This window comes from Spea bombifrons, chromosome 8 (genome assembly GCF_027358695.1).
Source record: "Spea bombifrons isolate aSpeBom1 chromosome 8, aSpeBom1.2.pri, whole genome shotgun sequence".
NCBI classification, from domain to species: domain Eukaryota; kingdom Metazoa; phylum Chordata; class Amphibia; order Anura; family Pelobatidae; genus Spea; species Spea bombifrons.
The window spans coordinates 29,216,102-29,234,956 of NC_071094.1; the positions used below are offsets into that span (position 1 = coordinate 29,216,102).

The 18,855-nt window shown below is 39.1% G+C and overlaps 1 protein-coding gene across 4 annotated transcripts; it reads left to right on the plus strand.

Moving 5' to 3' along the window:
• The first annotated feature begins 223 nt into the window (after window positions 1–223).
• Window positions 224–17,570, plus strand: ATP1B4 (ATPase Na+/K+ transporting family member beta 4). Of its 4 annotated transcripts, none has more exons than XM_053473770.1 (9): window positions 224–416; window positions 1,106–1,169; window positions 2,978–3,137; window positions 9,348–9,476; window positions 11,140–11,244; window positions 12,889–13,085; window positions 14,445–14,501; window positions 15,321–15,413; window positions 16,774–17,570. In XM_053473770.1, the coding sequence occupies exons 2-9, from the start codon at window positions 1,113–1,115 to the stop codon at window positions 16,930–16,932; spliced, it is 957 nt and encodes a 318-aa protein (XP_053329745.1). In that variant the 5' UTR covers window positions 224–416; window positions 1,106–1,112; the 3' UTR covers window positions 16,933–17,570. The 4 variants fall into 4 exon arrangements, with proteins under 4 accessions (XP_053329745.1, XP_053329748.1, XP_053329744.1 ...); XM_053473773.1 differs by having other exon boundaries at window positions 225–416; window positions 1,106–1,148; XM_053473769.1 differs by having other exon boundaries at window positions 229–619; window positions 1,113–1,169.
• Window positions 17,571–18,855: the final 1,285 nt, after the last annotated feature.

Here is an 18,855-nt window from a genome sequence, read left to right on the forward strand (position 1 = left end):
GTTTGTTTAGTCCAACAGACAATGATCATAGCAATTCCTGCCATCGCATGGGGGGACAGGGACATTAAAATAAATAAAAGAATAAGCAAAAGCTTTTAAACGTGTAATACTTTTTCCCTGTCACAGAAATACATGCTGCAAATCAACTGATTCAAATAACGCTGATCATGTATAAGGCTGAGCAAGCCTACATAGCTCACTCAGTCTAACCCAGGGACTACAATATCCAACCACATCTAGTTCTTACAGGATCTGTCTGGAAGCAAACTATGTAATAAGCAGTTTTCTTTTTATTTTTTTTTAATGACTGGGTCCAAAGAGATAAAAATAGTGTCTGTGTTCCAACTTATTGCCAGTACAAGGCTCGTGTGACTGACAGGGACATATTGCCTGCTCTCCAGGCTCAGTTCTCATAGGTGAGTGAAAGCCATATTCTTTATTCATACGCTATTCATAAAGAAGTCGGACGTACTCCTTCTCCCAAAGCCTTTCCTGGTCCAGGCTACATAGAAGGATTATTTCTAGGAAGAGACATGACATCATTTTTCTTAGTTCTGGAAAACTGAGAAAATTTAGTTTTGCTCCTGATAAAAAAAAAAATACAGTGAAAGGTAAAATAGTTTTTTTTTATTATTCTTAAATGATTTGGAATTATTTTGGATTATTTTTGTTATGCTAAAACTCCATAGACAACATTTATTTAACTCAAAATATTAAAACATAATATTATATATATATATTTAATGTTATAAATATATGTTGAAAAAAATGAAAGAGCTTTGAAGATTATACAAACAAAATAATAGAAATAATGTAATTGCATTTACATATACAGCTCAACTTTGAAAATAGTAGAATAAATAAGTGACACGTAATTCTATTATTTTCCTCATTTCCCAATTGTCTTTAAGCATAGCATCTTAAATGTATCTCAACAGAATGATGGTTGATCCGTATGTTAATGTGTTGTTCTCTGGTATATGCAATGTAGTTGATGAATATGTTGTACAATACACTTAATGTTCCTCTTAAAGGTGCAACTATGTGCCTATGGCAGATTATAGTCCATCAACTAATGTTAACATCTTTTTCTTTCTCCCCAAAGTATAGAGATGAACTCCTCCACCCAGAGGTCTGCAGACGAGCCAGTAAATGTCTTGCATTCATTGGTGAGTTATGTGTTTTGGGATTGATTGCAATGACTATGGAACCAGATTTTGTGCTGTTTTCAATAGCAAATGCAAATAGCAAACGTAGCGCCAGTCTATTTTTCCTAAAATGGTGTATCTTTTATTAAGGTATGTCTTCAATGTCAAATGCTATACATTTAGATTTATGAACTGCTTACATTTTTAGGAACGCATCAGTTTTCCAAGGCCATATATACACTCTGACTGCCAGCTGAGATCACACCAAGATTAGCACACTTACACATCTATGCATTGAAATAAAGCACAAAATGGGTGAGGCATAAGCACCACATCACTGAAAAGAGGCAGAGTTTGTGTGGATGAAGCTATTACTAAGCCATCCCTTTTACCATCTGCAGCATCCTATCTGTGTACATGCATTGCGGGAAATCTGGCTCGCCATTTTCTTTGTAAATAAAAAAAAAAAAAACATTAACGACTTGCAATAAATTGTTAGTTTAGGTTCTTGAAAATAATAATAAATAATAAATAATGAGGACCAGAGTGTAACATCAAGACCCATGAGATACATAGTTGACACAAATTAGAAATATCACTAGGATTTTTTCAGGTGATTCAAAAATAGATAGAAGACATATGTAATAACAAGACATGAAAGCACTACTTCTTAATCTGTTATCTGATCTGCACCCAACATACTGGGTGACCTGAAAAACAGGAGTATTTTGTGATATCACACTATGGATAACTGAGCCAGCTACGGCAGGATGTATTCAGTTTCTTGGATCATCTCCTAGGACATCTCTCACTGGCATTTAGGAATCAGAAGAATATAACTATGAATTTTGTTTTCACTGTCATGATAAAGGATGGAAACTCGTGGAAATGGGCCCTGGGGGGGGTATTGATGCATCAGAATCCTTGTCTTCAGCAGATTCATTTGTAATATGTTATGTGTACATTTGTTGATGACAAATGTGATTTCTTTCCTAATTCATTATAGTTTGGGTTTAAATATTTTATACTGGCATGTAAAAATGTGTATTTTGGTCACTAATAAATCTGTGAAAAAGAACACTTCAGAATCTGGAATGCACTGTCCATTTTAAGTCTTTTAGATGATCACGTACTAAAGATCTTTTAGATGATCACGTGTCCTAGTCACGTATGGACTCATATTTCACCAAATGGATTCAGATGAAAATGCGTTCTTTGTCTGTAGTCCCCCCCCCCACAGGGAACTTGGGTGAGCTGATGGAGCCCAGGAACACAGTTTCATGTTATTGTCAAATTTGCGTACATTGGGGTTCAAGAACATGCACTGAGCCATCAACCAAGAAGACAAACCCCTCTACATGTCCCAGTTACACGGTGTTACAACATTACTACATTACTGAAAGTGGACGCTCAGGCACATTCTGTTGACGAAGTTAATGTGCTCCCTCGCAGCAGTTGTAAAGTGTGACAACCTGTTTGTTTATGAAAGAGATATTTAAGGAAAGAGGTCACCATAATTTGAACTACAAGCCATAGTGACCTCTTTTCTTAAATATACTCAAATTAAAATAAGAAATTGAACTAAACAAGAACCGCCAAATGTAAGCAGGTTTGAATTCAAATATTTGCTGGTAAAAATCACCCTCAAGAATAATGTTACGTTAATTCTATATAGCTAAAGTCGATAGTTATGCATCTGTAAACGTTTATATATAGCAATGGGACACGTTGACTACATTTGACAAGCCAAATAAAAAAGAAACACGTGGGTCCCTGGAGTAAATGACTGTGTACTAATAGGAGGGCCGTTTTTGTATAACTGTTTCCAGGAAAACTGGACTGCTGGGACACAACGGAATTCACAAGAACCTTCACTACACCGACAAATGGCGGAGGGTAAAACCTGGGCTGACTGGTGCCAAGGTCTAAAAGTCTTCATCTGGAATCCTGAAAAAAGAGAATTTTTGGGACGGAATGGAAAAAGTTGGGGTAGGTAATATAATTAAATTTTTGGGAACTAGGGTATAATATTAAGCACTGTGCAGCTTTTTTATTATGGTTCTACTAAGCCTTCAAATATTTGAATAGGTAATCATTTCTTTAATCAAATACCTTAATATTTTTATGCGGCAGAAACACATTCTCCCCTTCCGAAGTCCATTAAATAATTGATCATATTACATCTCCCTCAACACAATTATTTTGGATCTATTACATTTGTTTAAAGTGTGCAGCAGATCTTGTAGCATCATTAAGACGGTGGAAAATGAAAAATATATATCTGAATCTCTGTTTTAAAGAAAACTATAAGAGACCATATACAGTTGTAATCAAACGTTTGCATACCCTTGGAGAAATGGTAATATATGTACCATTTTTAAAAGCATAACACATTTCCTTTATTTCTTATGGGATTCATATTCAACTGTAGGTTATAACAGAGTGTGCCAATCATAAAACTAAACATGGCAAAAAAAGAAAAAAAATGAAATGACCCCTGTTCAAAAGTCTGCAAACCCCTAGTACTTCCCATTTAGCATTAATAACAGCACACAGTCTTTTGTAATACCGTGTTTCCCCGAAAATAAGACACTGTCTTATATTTATTTTTCCTCAAGAAGACACACTATGGCTTATTTTCAGGGGATGTCTTTTTTTTTTTTTTTGAGTATGGTACAACAATCTTCATTCATTCAAATATACCGTATTTTCCGGCGTATAAGACGACTTTTTAACCCGTGAAAATCTTCTCAAAAGTCAAGGGTCGTCTTATACACCGGGTACTGAAACTTACCGAGCCGGAGAATAACGATTCCCCACGAAGCCCCTAAAACTGTAGCGTATCTCTAGGGGAGGGGCGAGCGGAGAAGCCGCCTCCCCTGGGCCGTTCTTAAGTGCAGCGCCGAGGTAGGTGCAAGATCGTGATCTCCCCAACTAGCCCTGATCAGCGGGCACCCGATGAGCAGGGCTGGTTGGGGAGATCAAGACCTCCCTCTAACTAGCCCAACATTAGGGAGCTCGAGGTCTGGCACTTCAGACCTCGGCTTCCGTGCTCCCTAATCACTACGCGCCGGCTATTGATGCCGAGCGCGGGGATGATGTCATATCCCGGAGCTTGGCATCAATTGCCGGCGCGTAGTGATGAGGGAGCAGTAAAGCAGAGGTCTGAAATGACAGACCTCATGCTCCTACAACTGGATGGAAGATAGAAGATGAGAAAGATAAGAGATGGGGAGAAAGGGGTGTAAGGTCAGTGTATGTGTATGGTCAGGTGTGTGTAAGAGCAGTGTAGGTATTTGTGTGTTTGTAAGCTGGTGTGTATATATATATATATATATATATATATATATATATATATATATATTGTGTGTAAAGGCAGGGGTGTGTGGTGAGGGCAGTGTATAAATGTGTATGTATGGACAGGCGTATGTTAGTATGTGTAGATATATATATATGTGTGTGTGTGTGTGTGTGTGTGTGTAAGGGCAGTGTATGTATGTATATGTCTGTGTATGGGCAGGTTGTGTAAGGGCAGTGTATGTGTATATGTGTGTTTGTAAGCTGGTGTGTACGTGTATATCTGTGTAAAGGAAGGGATGTGTGAGGGCAGTGTATGTCTATACATGTGTGTGTGGACAGGCATTTGTTAGGGAGAGCTGACCCACCCAATCCAAGCAGGCTTTGTATACAACAACCAGCCAATCACCGGTAAGGTACATCGCTTGTTGTGATTGGCTGGTTGTTGTATACTGGGTAGAGGGGTAGTCTTATACGGCGAGTATAGCCCAAACTCTATATTTTAACTGGAAACGTTGCGGGTCGTCTTATACGCCCAGTCGTCTTATACTCCGGAAAATACGGTACTCATCTTGTCTGGGGGTACAGATACTCAGGAAAAGCAGAGATAGGCCAGCAAAACTGATGTGTAAGGGCTGGCTTATTTATCAGGGATCCAGTGAGAACTGGGTCCAATCTGCACAATGGAGCTGGGATGATCTCTCTGGGCTCAGTAGCATACTGCTTGCTGAACTTTTCCCCTATCCCCTGGTGTTTGTGTGGGGTGAGAGAGACCCACAGACTGTTGCTGGTTGGTGCTGGGGGAGAGAAACTCACAGTGCTGAGTAAAATGGCAGCCACAGCTTTACTTCTTCCCCCTGCTCCTCACTTCACTGAGGAGACTTTTACTTTCACTTTCTATGTCTCCTCCCACTATGTCTTATTTTCGGGGTATGGCTTATGTAACGGGTTCACCAAGAGAGCTGTAGTAACTCCCAGAGATCACCCACATGTATCCTCCTGTTGTCCCCGGAATCACTTCCAGCTCCAGCCAGCATGCGCACCTTGGAACCCTGCTTTGTGTACCCAATAAGTAGACACAACTACCTTGAACTGAGTACAGCAGGAATGAACAGTTTATTCTTGTGAAACAGACTCATATAGCCACAGAACTTCATTAACATAAATCAACATTGATAAACAGGTACATGTAGACAACCCAACCTTTAATCCCCTTTAGCTACTGAATATCCCCCTGGCAGCCATCCTGTGAATGGGATTAGTTTACACAATGGAGTTCCTGCCTGTTTGGCAGCCAGGCTGGAGCCATCTCTGACTACCTTGGGGCCTTGTATGACAGGTCATTCTGTCACAGCTTATATTGAGCAAATGCTTAGAAATCTTGCTACGGCTTATTTTATGGGTATGTCTTATTTTCGGGGCAACACGGTAGTTGTCTATAAGGCCCCAAATTCATGCAGGTGGTATAGCTGCCCATTCGTCATTCATCAGGAGACTGTGGTGGCCACTCCAGACCCTTCAACCTTTTCTGCTGTAACCACTGGAGGTTTAACTAGGCCTTGTGCTTAGGGCCATAGTTGTGCTGGAAAGTCTAAGAGGGTCCCATGCGCAGCTTTTGTGCGGAATTGTCTGCCAGTATTTTCTGATAACATGCTGCATTCATCTTGCCATCAATCTTCACAAGATTCCATGTGCCTTTACAGCTCATACCCCCCCCAAAACAAAACACCAGGGAGCCGCCACCACCATGCTTCACAGTGGGGATGGTATTCTTTTCACTATAGGCCTCTCTAATGACCCTTCTATCTAATGATAGAATGATAGAAGTTATGGTTACGACCATAAAGCTCTATTTTGGTCTCTTCCCTCCAAATTACAGCGTGCCAGAGGCTGTAAGGCGTGTCTGGGTGTTGTCAGGCATATTGTAATAGTGCTTTTTTGTGGCATTGGTGCAGTAAAGGCTTCTTTCTGGCAGCTTGACCACGTAGCTGATTTTTGTTCAAGTATTGTCGTATTGTGCTCCTTGAAACAACCACCCCGTCTTTTTCCAGAGCAGCCTGTATTTCTCCTGAGGTTACCTGTGGGTTTTTCTTTGTATCCCAAACAATTCTTCTGGCAGTTGTGGCTAAAATCTTTCTTGGTCTACCGGACCTTGGCTTGGTATCAAGAGATCCCCGAATTTTCCACTTCTTAATAAGTGATTGAACAAGACTAACTGGCATTTTCAAGGCTTTGAATATCTTTTTATATCCTTTTCCGTCTTTGTAAGTTCCATTACCTTGTTACGCAGGTTTTTTGACAATTCTTTTCTGGTCCCCATGGCTCAGTATCTAGCCTGCTCAGTGCATCCAAGTTAGAGCTAACAAACTCATTGACTATTTATACCCAGACACTAATTGTAATTTAAAAAGCCACAGGTGTGGGGAATTAACCTTTAATTGCCATTTTAACCCGTGTGTGTCACCTTGTGGGTCTGTAACAAGGCCAAACATTCAAGGGTATGTAAACTTTTGATCAGGGCCATTTGGGGGAACCTTTGAAAGTAGTATTCTACATCATTTTCTGAATTTAACTCTATTATAGCCTTATAAAAACAAATATGTTATAAAAACATGTTCAAGAGTAATTACTTAACTAGGTAAAATTATACCGTATTGTCAGCAGGACATTTTCTCAGGTTTTTTTGACGAAAACGGTATAGTTATAAAATGTGTTGTATTGCAAGCAACAATTTCAATATCTACCTTTTCTCAAGTTTTCAGAAACCCCCTACCTCATGAAATCACCGCTCACAAATACTGTCTGGTAATTTTCCCATTAACGGTTTAGGCCATTCATAGAGTATCTAACTAAATGCTGGAGGTCCTGCAACAGTCACATCTGTGTTGCTATTGTGGTACTGCAAAACATTCGCAACTGTATTTTCCCTAATCGTATATCACTTGGGAATACACCAAACTGAATTTCCATCTGTGTCCGTGAGAGCCTGCCGAAATATTATAAAAGTTGTCTGGGAAAATGCTGGTCTTGCTCTTATTCATCTTTTCTTGTTTCTTATGTTATATATATATATATATATATATATATATATATATATATATAATCTCATAAAAGTCAGTACACCCTTCACATTTTTGTAAATATTTTATTATATCTTTTCATGTGACAACACTGAAGGAATGACTCTCTGCTACAATGTAAAGTAGTGAGTGTACAGCCTGTATAACAGTGTAAATGTGCCCTCAAAATAACTCAACACACAGCCATTAATGTCTAAACCTTGGCAAATGTCCAAAAAATGAATTTCACCCCTTAATGACAATTGACGTGCCAGGCACGTCATGGAAGAACATGCAGTTAACAAAAATTGACATGCCTGGATCATAGTGTGTTGCACCAATGCCCACGCAATGTGCAATGCAATATCAAGGCATTCGGCAGCATCAAAAAAATTCTGCAAGGTGCTGTGTGATCGCTGTCCAGAATGATCGCATTCACCATATTGAAAGATAGTATGCTGTAGAGAGCTTAGGAAGCGATCAGCAACTTTGCTCAGCCGGTGTTGCTGAAGCACCATGATATCGAGTCATTTAGCAACACCAAAAAAAAAGCCAGTGGTCATCGTGTGATCAATCTCCGGATCGATCTCAAACGCCATATTGCAAGGCAGCATACCTTTTCCACATGATGGTGCCCTGCAGCCAATGAAAGTAAAATGGTTCCAAGAGGTTCTGTCCATAGGTACCTCAGTCAACAATGCAGGGCAATGGAGCCCAGTAAATATAAAAAATATAAAAATATAAAAAATATTAAACATTTAAAAATTGGTAAAGAATAAATTAAAATGTAATAAAATGTAAGAGTATTAAAGAGTCCAGTGTTAAAAGCAGTGCCCAAACATGTTATGCCTCTCCAGCTATTAATATACATTAAAAAACACCTCACTAGCCACACAAAATCTCATAGAATGTTAGTGGCATTTTGCACCTTATAAAATACTTATTGCCATACCTGGGAACTGCCGGGTGAAGCACTGGTTCTCCGGGTTAAGACCCGAATCCTCCGGGTCACGCGTGGGTCGTGACATGCCCCGCTCCCTTCAAATGGGGGTATTTTCGTGGGAATGCCCTCGACATCACCGGGAACGCCCACTGACATCATCAGGACATCCCACAAACCCACCGACGTCAGCGGGATCTCCCACCGATGTGGGCAGTCCTGGCCGCGTCCCTATAGCTTGCAGATTTCAGGAAAAATATTAAAATCTTTTTAGCATGTTTTTTTCATTAGCTTTTGTAGATGAGCAAAATGTTCTGAAGGCAGGCTATACTGAAACAGTCTGCAACATGTTCCGAAAGTTTATATCTGCATTGCAAAATTCAAACTCATACCATTATTCAATCAGTGAGAGTAGGGTTTTACTGGGAAGCACAGGGTCAGTGGTGGTGTCATAAGGGCCCCGGAATGCACATGGAAAGCAGGTGGAGGTAGGGGCAATGTTCAAGATGGTGGGGAGAGAGTTGACGTACCAAGCACACCATCGCTGGTTAATGGAATGGATGTTGAGCTATAGCGTTAAGGTGTGGACATGATTCTGTCAGTCTCACATCTGAAGTTACCCTTGCCCATTGCAGAATGATCGCTTCCTTACAATACACATTGTATCAAATCTAGTCACGCATAGGTTTATTTCTTTAGTCCATTGTTCTGGTGCTATGGGGAATAAATGCAAATAAGATCATAATATTGCCATTGGCAAATATTCAAGCAGCGCATTATTATGATTTGTGGTGGTTGACGCCTTTACACTACAGTCCATACATCATGCAAGCTTATTTGATTGGATTACCATAATAAAAATGCCTTATTGTTTATTATATCCATATCTGCATTCTTTTTCAGCCCTGATTTCCTTGTTTTACTTTCTACTCTATTCATTTCTCACTGGGATGTTTGCATTGTGTATTTACGGATTACTTCTTACAATAAACCCCTACGTTCCAACATACAGGGACAGGGTTTTTCCCCCAGGTAAGTAATTCATCATTTAAGGTAAATATTTGTACAATAAACTTTTATTCTCCATTGTAATTATTTGAGGATGATCACGTTTAGGTAGTCGTGACAATTTTGTTCTTATGAAGTCAACAAGACTTGAGCTGGGTTTGTCCAATGTGCCCTGGCAAACATACTACAGGAGTCCCAAAAAAATAAAGTTAAAAATAAACACAACGGAACTAGCTATAAAAGAAACGGGGCATGTGGGTCAGAAGTGGCATCTACCCCTAAATATGCACTCATTGTGTATCTAAGGTCTTGGCTTTTCTGAAAGAGTCTACAAATCTTTACTGAAAAGTGCCCTTATCACAGTCAATGTGCAATAGGAATACGTTAAATAAAGCAAAAAAAATCCTACTAAAATTACACTGTTTAGTCTTAGTAAGTACAAGATACGTCACATAATACGTGACTGTAACAGGATAATTAGTGGCTCAGTAGCCCTTATAATTAGTGGCTCAGTAGCGATGCTGCTTGTTATTGTGTACTGATTACTTCTTAGCTTCATTGGGAAAGTTTTCAGATTTTCTATTAAAATTTATTTTTTTATTTTCAAATAGAATAGACGTTTACTAAGGAGAATAATAAATTACTTTATGTGCAGTAAATTGGAACATAAGCCTTGTAGTATTGCACCAACATGTAAGATCGCTATTCTTATTTGGGAACCAGGAAAGAATTTTTGGCCTTGTAGTCATTGGCTGGTGTTCAAGGCATTTTGCATTCCTTTGGAGGAGCCTGAAGTGTGAACTAGTGAACCCATGGTCCGACTTATGGTTAGTGTTACAAAGCAGCTCCAGAATCTGATCTAGGGAATACTTAGGGTGGGGTAAAGTAAAAAATATTATATAATTATACATCATGCCTTTTTGATGGCTGTCGTCTTAGGTTTTTTGCTTTGTGCTTATATTACTCACACACAAAAAACAAAAATACAGCCCAGGTTTCAACAGTAGACACTTATGTCACTTATATGACATTATTTTATCACTACCATCGGAAGCCAGTTCTGTTCCTTGTTTTTAATCTGTAACAGCTTTAACTAGTGGTGAATAGTTTTTCCTTTGCCCATACCAAAGAACCTCATACTACCTTATAGTAGAAGGGGCCAGAACTAGACATGTATAGGGGTGAGGGTGGCCTCATATTACCTTGAAAGGTGTGGGAGTGGTGGACCCTGGGTTGAGTGTGACCATGGCCAAACGTCATTCCCCCATTAAGGGATTAAACACACTGATCCGGGGGCCCAGTAATCAGCTAGAATTTCCAGAGCCTCTGGATGAAACCTGCAACTTTCTAGGAATGATTGCTTCTTGACTTCTGCCTCAGCCTTCACTCACCTGTCCTGAACTCACCACCATTTTTACTTCGGAAGCTGCCAAGCCATATCAGGTTGCACCAAAAGGGTAATTAATAAACGTCTGAATAAACATGAAAATCCAGGTGATGTGGCAAGTTACCAGGTTCAATTTAAAGGTCTTATATTGTGGAACTTTGCTTTCCAAACCTTGGCCCTGGTATTTTCACCCAGCATACTTCATTGAAGAGCTGCACAGAGTTAGGGTTCTCATATTTTTCTCCTGAATAACTGGAATTAAACTGTACTTTTCTGTTTCTTTTTTTCCCCAAATTCAAGGAGTAACAATAAGACCTCATGTAGCTGACTTTCATTTTTCATTCAGTGCTTCAGAAAGCAGTACATGGTCATCTTATGCTGAAAACCTGAATACATTTCTGGAAGGTAAATATAGTGTTGTTTTTTAATTATGTATTCTGTATTTGCGGGATCTGTATTTGTGGGCTTTATAACAATTGTATCACAAAATGCAAAATAATAACTTTTAGGGAGAAACATACTGGGGTGTGATACATTGTAAGCATCTTACTGTAGTCCCGGTTAACAACTAGTTACTCTACAGCAGTTGTTGAGCTGCACCTGTCATAACTTCTGTGAGTGTTTGATTGCACACGGGATGGCTGGATTTTAATTAGAGATTGATGCTCTATTTGGCACAAGAAGCGGTAATGCAGAGAGGGGCAGTTAGATGGTGGGAAGCTGAGGAAAAACCAGAGGTGATGGCACTTGTAAATTTGTTGAGGGCTCAAAAGGCAGAGGTTCCCCCAAACACCTTAAAGACAGCTCTATGATTGGATTGGATAGTGTTGGTATAATGGGCACTATCTGAGCAATAGAAAAAAGTAACTAGTTGACCTGTTACAAAGATCAGGAGGCCAACAAGGATGAGACAGATATCAGAAAGTGGGAATTCTTAAAAGGGATATTTTCCTTGTATAATTGTGATTCAGGGACAGCTAGAGAACGCACTCAAACGCAACTCCCTCACATATACATACAATATTCACCATAATGTACTTTTATTGTAAGTCATCCCATGCTTTTATTTATTTGACTTGTATCCCTTCGTATTTACCACTTTATTATCCTTAAATTGATTAATAAGATTTTGCATGTAGAAGACAGCCTTCTCAGCACTGGAAGTGTGAGCTTGAAGCCTCCAGCGTACTAAAGTTAACTTCATTTAGCGTACCCTTGGGGTAGAGGTCACTTGTTGAGCTGCCAGACATCGAGGAGGGGGGTCCTGGTTGCTCTTAGAGCTCACAGCACAGTGGAATCTTTACTGCCTCTCGCTGGTTTGCCGGTCACAGGTTGCAAAGGGCAGCCTGTACTACTTGTATTTCATTTCAGGGAATCTTGATGTGGGCAATATAGGACATGTGGTCACCCAAGTATATATTTTAGTGAAACAGGCTCATACTATCTGATTTAGGTAAAAAAAAACGTGTCATCAATATGAAGCCGACATCCCTCCTGTGTAATGGTAAAGCCAATGGTAACCTCAAGCAATTCATTAATTAAGTACGTTTATTGCAGAGAAAATCATTTGTTTGCAACATTGCCCTACCTGGAATTCCCAGGGCTGACTCCCCCAGAGCCTTCTCTTTCCTGCTCTTTATAGAAGGTACAGCCTGGTCAGTGGGGCTAGCTGCATGCAGACATTACCTCGGTAGCTGGGAAAAGGGGTTCCTGGGGCTGTGACAAGCCATTGCTGCTCTTACACGACGGCACTTTGCGTCCCACAGTGAATGAGCTGTGTCCCCCCCCCAAACTGGTCCTTGTGATAAGGATATATTAGCCTGCACCTGCATTGGTCTCTCTAGTGCTCTGGAAAGCGTCATTATTTTTCTAATCTTTATTATAGTACGCTTTACAACATTTTGGACAACACAATTGCAGGTGGTAGATAACAAGCAACAAAATGGCAAATGGGAGGTAGACCCATGGGTATTTGGTGTATATTGTTAAATGGAATTTTCTGTTACAGGATAGGTTACTAAATTAGGGTATGTATTCCTTCGTTCTTAGCCTATAACGATGACATCCAAATAGTCAACAACATTGAGTGCACCCCTGGACAATATTTTATCCAGGCAGGAGATGAAAAAGAAGAGAAGAAAGCCTGCCAGTTCAGACGCTCACAGCTAAAGAACTGCTCGGGAATTGAAGACCCCACCTTTGGTTTTTCTGAAGGGAAACCGTGTTTCTTACTAAAGATGAATCGGGTAAAAATTTGTGTTAATTATTAATACTAATCTTAAAGAATCTATCAGGAATCCTTACAAAAAATAATTGAGGTCACTCAAGATGCCATTAAAATTTAAATATGTAAGTACCTAATTAGGTCTACAAATCCTATCCAAATATACCCTTAAAATTAACATTCCCATTGATCAAATACACATTTATATCAATTGTCACAAATTTAGGCTACTGATTTAATATATTTTAATACAGATTAAAGTAAACAGAACATATAACCAGACCAAGCAGACGGGTATCAGGGAGTGAACATGGTCAAATGGTACATACATCACTGTGCCCCCCCTTAAATTATAACAGCATATATGTATATATATATATATATATATATATATTATAATTGTTTGCTTAGACCGTAAGCTCAATAGGACAGAGACTAACATTCCTAATGCATTCACACCTATTGTACCTAATCATTAGGTATGTGTAGGCTTCTTTACTTATTATCTACAGCACTTTTTGTACTTCATATACAAAAATTCATATACGGTAAATGCTATATACTATCTGATACTGCAGGGTATAAACACTCAAATTTAGCCCACAGCACTTAAGCTCCATCAATTTACCATCCGTCATCATCCAGTGCTGTATGTATACTACTTTCATATAACAAAAAAACCCTCAAATACATAGAAGCTGCGATTTTGTCCTAACGTTGGTCACAGACACTGTAGATATTCAATGAAAACATATATCTGACACTCTCACAGCTGGAGTTACAATTACAGGCATGATGTCTTTATATGTCATCCAGGACCCGTGTTTACATGTCCAGAGCATTACAGGGTCATGCATGGAGTGTCATTTTCCTTAACCGTTCTTTTTTTTCTTAGTTGCTGTCATCGCAACTGGATATATTCTGGGTTTTTTAGTCCAATATGGAATAATAACCAATGTTCTGTATTAGCATTAGGATATGGATGGTTCATAACTAGCAATAGCCTATTGCTGTGAATGGTTGCCTTGTGCCAATGTGGCTGGCGAATAAATACATGACAATGTATTCTATAGTAAAGGTTTTAGTCGTCTTCTGCAAGCTGTTGGCATACAGATAATATGTCTGCACACACAGCCATTCCACATCAAGGGAAGAAAAGTTCTGCAATGTGTACATAAAGAATTATACTAAAGATTTACTTTTTGTGACTTATTGACACACATATAGTAAATTTCATAACATCAACATATAAAGTCTCTAAAATTAAATGTTTCTGACTCATAACTTCTTATGGTCATAAATGATATAAAAGAAATATGAAAGTACCGTATCTTATGCTATGGCACATGTAGTAACACTTTGTACTTTTTCCCCTGATTAGATAGTCGGGTATAAGGCTGGTTCTGGAGTTCCAATTTATGTCACTTGTGAAGTCCCGGTAAGAATATTCACAATAGAAACATAGAACATTGAAATCAGCACATTACAGTAGACATCCATGCGATACGCCTTTGGTGGCACAGGACTTTCCGTTCTTTGGCTCCTCATTTGGCTCCATGAATGAAAGTGCTAAAAAAAAGTGTGGAAACATGACATTTTCTGACATATCTGTGAGTGATGAACCTAGACAACAAGCCTGATCAGGACAGGAAGACAGAAGTTCCGTATTTGCAATTTTGATCATTTAGTACAAAGGAAATCATAGTATTGGTGTCAAGAACACTTGTGTTGTTACAAAACTCTAGGTATCGTTCGTTGGTTTGTGAGATCTCCCTAGAAATGTTGGAGTACATTTCATGCCCTCAATTCTTAGTATATGCCTGAGGTCATTTTTTTCATGGAAAAATAGCCACTAGTAGTTTTGAGGCTTGGATGAAAAATACATAACACAAAAGCAAGCATTTAAACATAAGTCCAGATACTTCAAAATAAACAATGTGGACAGTCCAATGCTGGGATATATCAAATCAGCAGTCATATTCACAGTAAAGCACAAACATAGTATTTCAATTGACTTTTAACACAATGAAAAGGTGGTGGTGGGGGGTAAAATTGTTCTCAAATTAATGACATAACTATACATCTGAAAATGTTGCTGAGGCAATTGAAACACAAACGGACTTTTTATTATTATATGATGTCATTGTGGCTATTTATAGTTTCCGTATAAGATTTCGGAATATGTAAAATACATATACACCTAGACATTAATTCGTACGTATGTATAACAACAATGTCTGTTCTTGTATTTTAACAGAGAGGTAATCATACCCACCTTGGATCAGTCAATTTTTATCCAACAAATGAGTATGATCTCATGTATTACCCATTTTATGGCAAACTCACCCATGTAAGTATTGTCTATGAAGCATTTTGTACGTTCTATCTGACTTTACATAAGTCCATAACTTGAAAATGGTGAAAGTGTTTATCTTTTTCTTTATGTTTTGCTTATCCTGCATGGAGAATCTTTATCCCCCGGGTGAAAAGGGGAAATGTCTCTACAACTATGTAAAATAACTATGGTAGGCATGCTTCTCTTGAATATGAAGTCTGTCTCAGCATAAGGCATCCTGAGTATCTGTGCCGAGGTATGTTATGCTTTGACTGAAGATTTAGTAAGAGGGTGTAACAAAGGAGGAAGACATCCAGAATGCAGGACAGACAGTATACTATCGTGTTTTACCCTTCTAAAGGGACAGTTCACCTGCCTATCTTCACCTTGAGAGTTAGGCAACACCACAGTTTGTGGCAGAGAGTCTCTATAGGCAGCAGAGCTTTGAGAGGACACTTGGCATTGCCCTGTTTGCCATGTATTGTGAAGGGGTAGACTCAGTGAGCTTCTCCAGCAAGAAGACACAGGATAACCATATATATAATGCATTGGTCAAGAGAGACAACCCTTCTTGCAGGGGAACTCACTGATCTTGGCTCTGCATAATGCATCGAGGCAGATTTACCAGAACACACATGCTTTATTTGGGGACACAGGGACAGTAAGCCTAAAAGTCAACTTTTCAAACAATCAAATGTTGCGGCCACAATCTCCAGCCAATGAAAATGAGAGCAATAAATGACACAGTAAACAGTGACCAACCAGGTGCAGGGAAACAGCGGGTAACGTAAAATATAACTAACTACATGGCGTAGTTTATTTACAAATGGTTGCCTTACTGAACGCTCATTGCTAGTCAGAACAGTATCAGAGCAACTAATCGTATTACCGACTACCAATTTTGAAATGGGACCTGGGAATCTCTGACTGCTGTGGCTTGAAGAATTAATGTAGCTGGGCAGCCAGAGTAAAAAGTGGAAAAAAGAGGGCAGGGAGCACAAAAGTAACATTTGAAAAATAAGTGGACAGTGCTCTATCACAGAAAACGGTTCTGTTGCGGAACCAGGGGTCCGTTACCCTCCCGGTTTAGTGAATATGCCTCCCAGAAGTAGCAATTTGGTATTGGATGTGAAAAGTAAAAGCATCCTTGATCTGCTTGAGAAAGTCTTCCAAGTATGCTGAAATCATGGCTTTGTCCTGCTCTAGATTGGGAACTCTTGGCTCAAGCTGTGAATGAATAATGCCTGGATAATGTACAGGTACTCTGAAAGTATAACTTCTGCTTATTTTGTACCAGCATGCAATTCTACATACAGGATGGAATTAGAGAAAAATGGGTGCTTGGGGTAAATAGCCTTTTTTGTGTTTCCCCCAGGTAAATTATACCTCTCCTATAATTGCAATGCACTTCACAGAAGTCATAAGAAATGAGGACGTCACCATTCAATGCAAGATAAATGGGAAACAAATTATCAATGACCATAAGAATGACCGCTTCTTGGGAAGGATAATATTTACGCTCCACATCAGATGAAACACTGAAATAGAAATTTTTGGCGTGGCCCCTAATGACAAGTAAATGATAACAGAATATAGAAATAATGGGTTCCACAAATATTCCTGCAAAAAGCATAACAGCTTTTTTTGCTACCATACCAACATTAAAGGGAAACTAGACAGCTTTGAGCATTGTTAAATTCATGTATCAACATGACTAATTTAAGCTTTATGTATTGCAGAAAGTGTAATTATTTCAAGATACTTGGTTGAAAATGAAGGCACAGTGATATTTTGGTAAAACTAGAATAACACCTTATTTGATCCCCACCCCCTCTCTCTGGATCTGTCAGTCTTTACGCTATTCATGTCTATTTCTGTTTCATGTATGTCTTCCATTTTCTCACATAGTTCTTTCCATATGTCTAACACACTCTGTCTGCCTGTCAGTTACTGCCTATATGTATATATCTGATGTATCATGTATATATTTGCCTTATGTCTGTCTCTCATCCACTGTCTCTTTCACCCCATCTGTCACTTTCTTTCACTCTTCCTCACTGTAGATTACATGGTGCTTCAGACAAAAAGCTGTGCCCCTACCTTTGTTTAACTTGGCACAGTATTAATAATTAATTAGGCCACAGCGTGAATAAATCTGTCTTAAAACCATGACTGTGTTTGGGAAACTTGCCGGGTTTCACCTGGTGTCTCAACCGCCAGGTGAAGAGGATACGTTCACACCCAAGCCCTGGCCAAATTCTGCCCACTTCTGCCTTCTCTTAGCCCTCTATAATCTATCTGTGAAGATACTCCTGACTATTTTGGAACCACACTTCAAGAGACAGGGAGCTCTGGGAAGTTCCCAGGTATGGCCTCATTCATAAAATAAACCTATGAATGAAACAAATGTATGACACTGTAACAGTTAGTAGCAGCATTGACGTAGCTGCATTCATTTCACTCTAAAGAGTGAATGGGAAAGGGCAGCTACTCAGGCTCTTCATTGGTTGATGCCAGATGAGTTCCCTGTTGGAGGCCGGTAGAGTCGCTCTTGCAGACCTTTAAATCCTGGTGCCAAAGCTGGGTTTTCCGCTTTTCCGCCCTGATGAAACCGAGGTGCATCTTGGTGAAACGTCAGTTTAGAGTGTTAGAAATCTGTTTTTCACGCTACTAGTTTTTTCAGGTTAGAATTTAGGGATTTTGTCTTAACTAATAAGCTACACTAGTATATATACGAACACGAAGAAACAAAGTTTCTTCCTGTTGTCCGTCTTCGTGTACGTTTATCCACCATCCGTCATATTTGTTTGTTAGTTATTCGGTTTGACTAACGAAAACACAACATTTGTGTTTGTTTTCATGTTCTCCCAAATAAAAAGACCCTAGGTTGTAATCTCTCAACCATGCCAATGCTGTGTGGGCTTGTGCCCAATGAAGCCTCCCACATAAATGTATTGTGTATATGGTAGGTCCCTTTGGTGTGCAAATGCTTGGTTAAACTGTTAGAGCCAAACTGAATTGTCAGCCAGTCCCTGTTCTCAACAACCAGAGTCACATAACAAAATAGTACTTTTTTCTTCCATATACCTTTATTTCATTTATATATATATATTTATATGTATACCATACAATTATACATACATTGTAGACATGGGTATTTTGTCTTCTCAGACCACCGACTGTGACACAGCCTTGGGTCTTACGCAAAGGGGTTTATTCACTAAAGCTTTATGAATGGCTGAGCTAGTGTATAAAACAATGTTTAATAACAGAAGCGACCTTCCAAAAAAAATCTGATTTAAGTATATATTATACTGGGCTATACACTCTATAGTCTTAGAGCAGAAGCTCATTCAGGTTAACCCTTCATAATGTTAAGAGAAGTCAAACTCCACTCCTCCCGCCAACTCTCGCTTTAGTGAATAAGCCCCAAGGTCAGACAATCACCCCTGTATAC

Excerpts from the sequence above, each read along its gene's own strand:
- ATP1B4 (XM_053473770.1), top strand. The coding sequence starts at position 1,113 with ATGAACTCCTCCACCCAGAGGTCTGCAGACGAGCCAGTAAATGTCTTG. Across the intron at positions 13,086-14,444 it reads TCTTACTAAAGATGAATCGG|ATAGTCGGGTATAAGGCTGG; the intron begins GTAAAAATTTGT and ends TCCCCTGATTAG. Across the intron at positions 14,502-15,320 it reads ATGTCACTTGTGAAGTCCCG|AGAGGTAATCATACCCACCT; the intron begins GTAAGAATATTC and ends GTATTTTAACAG.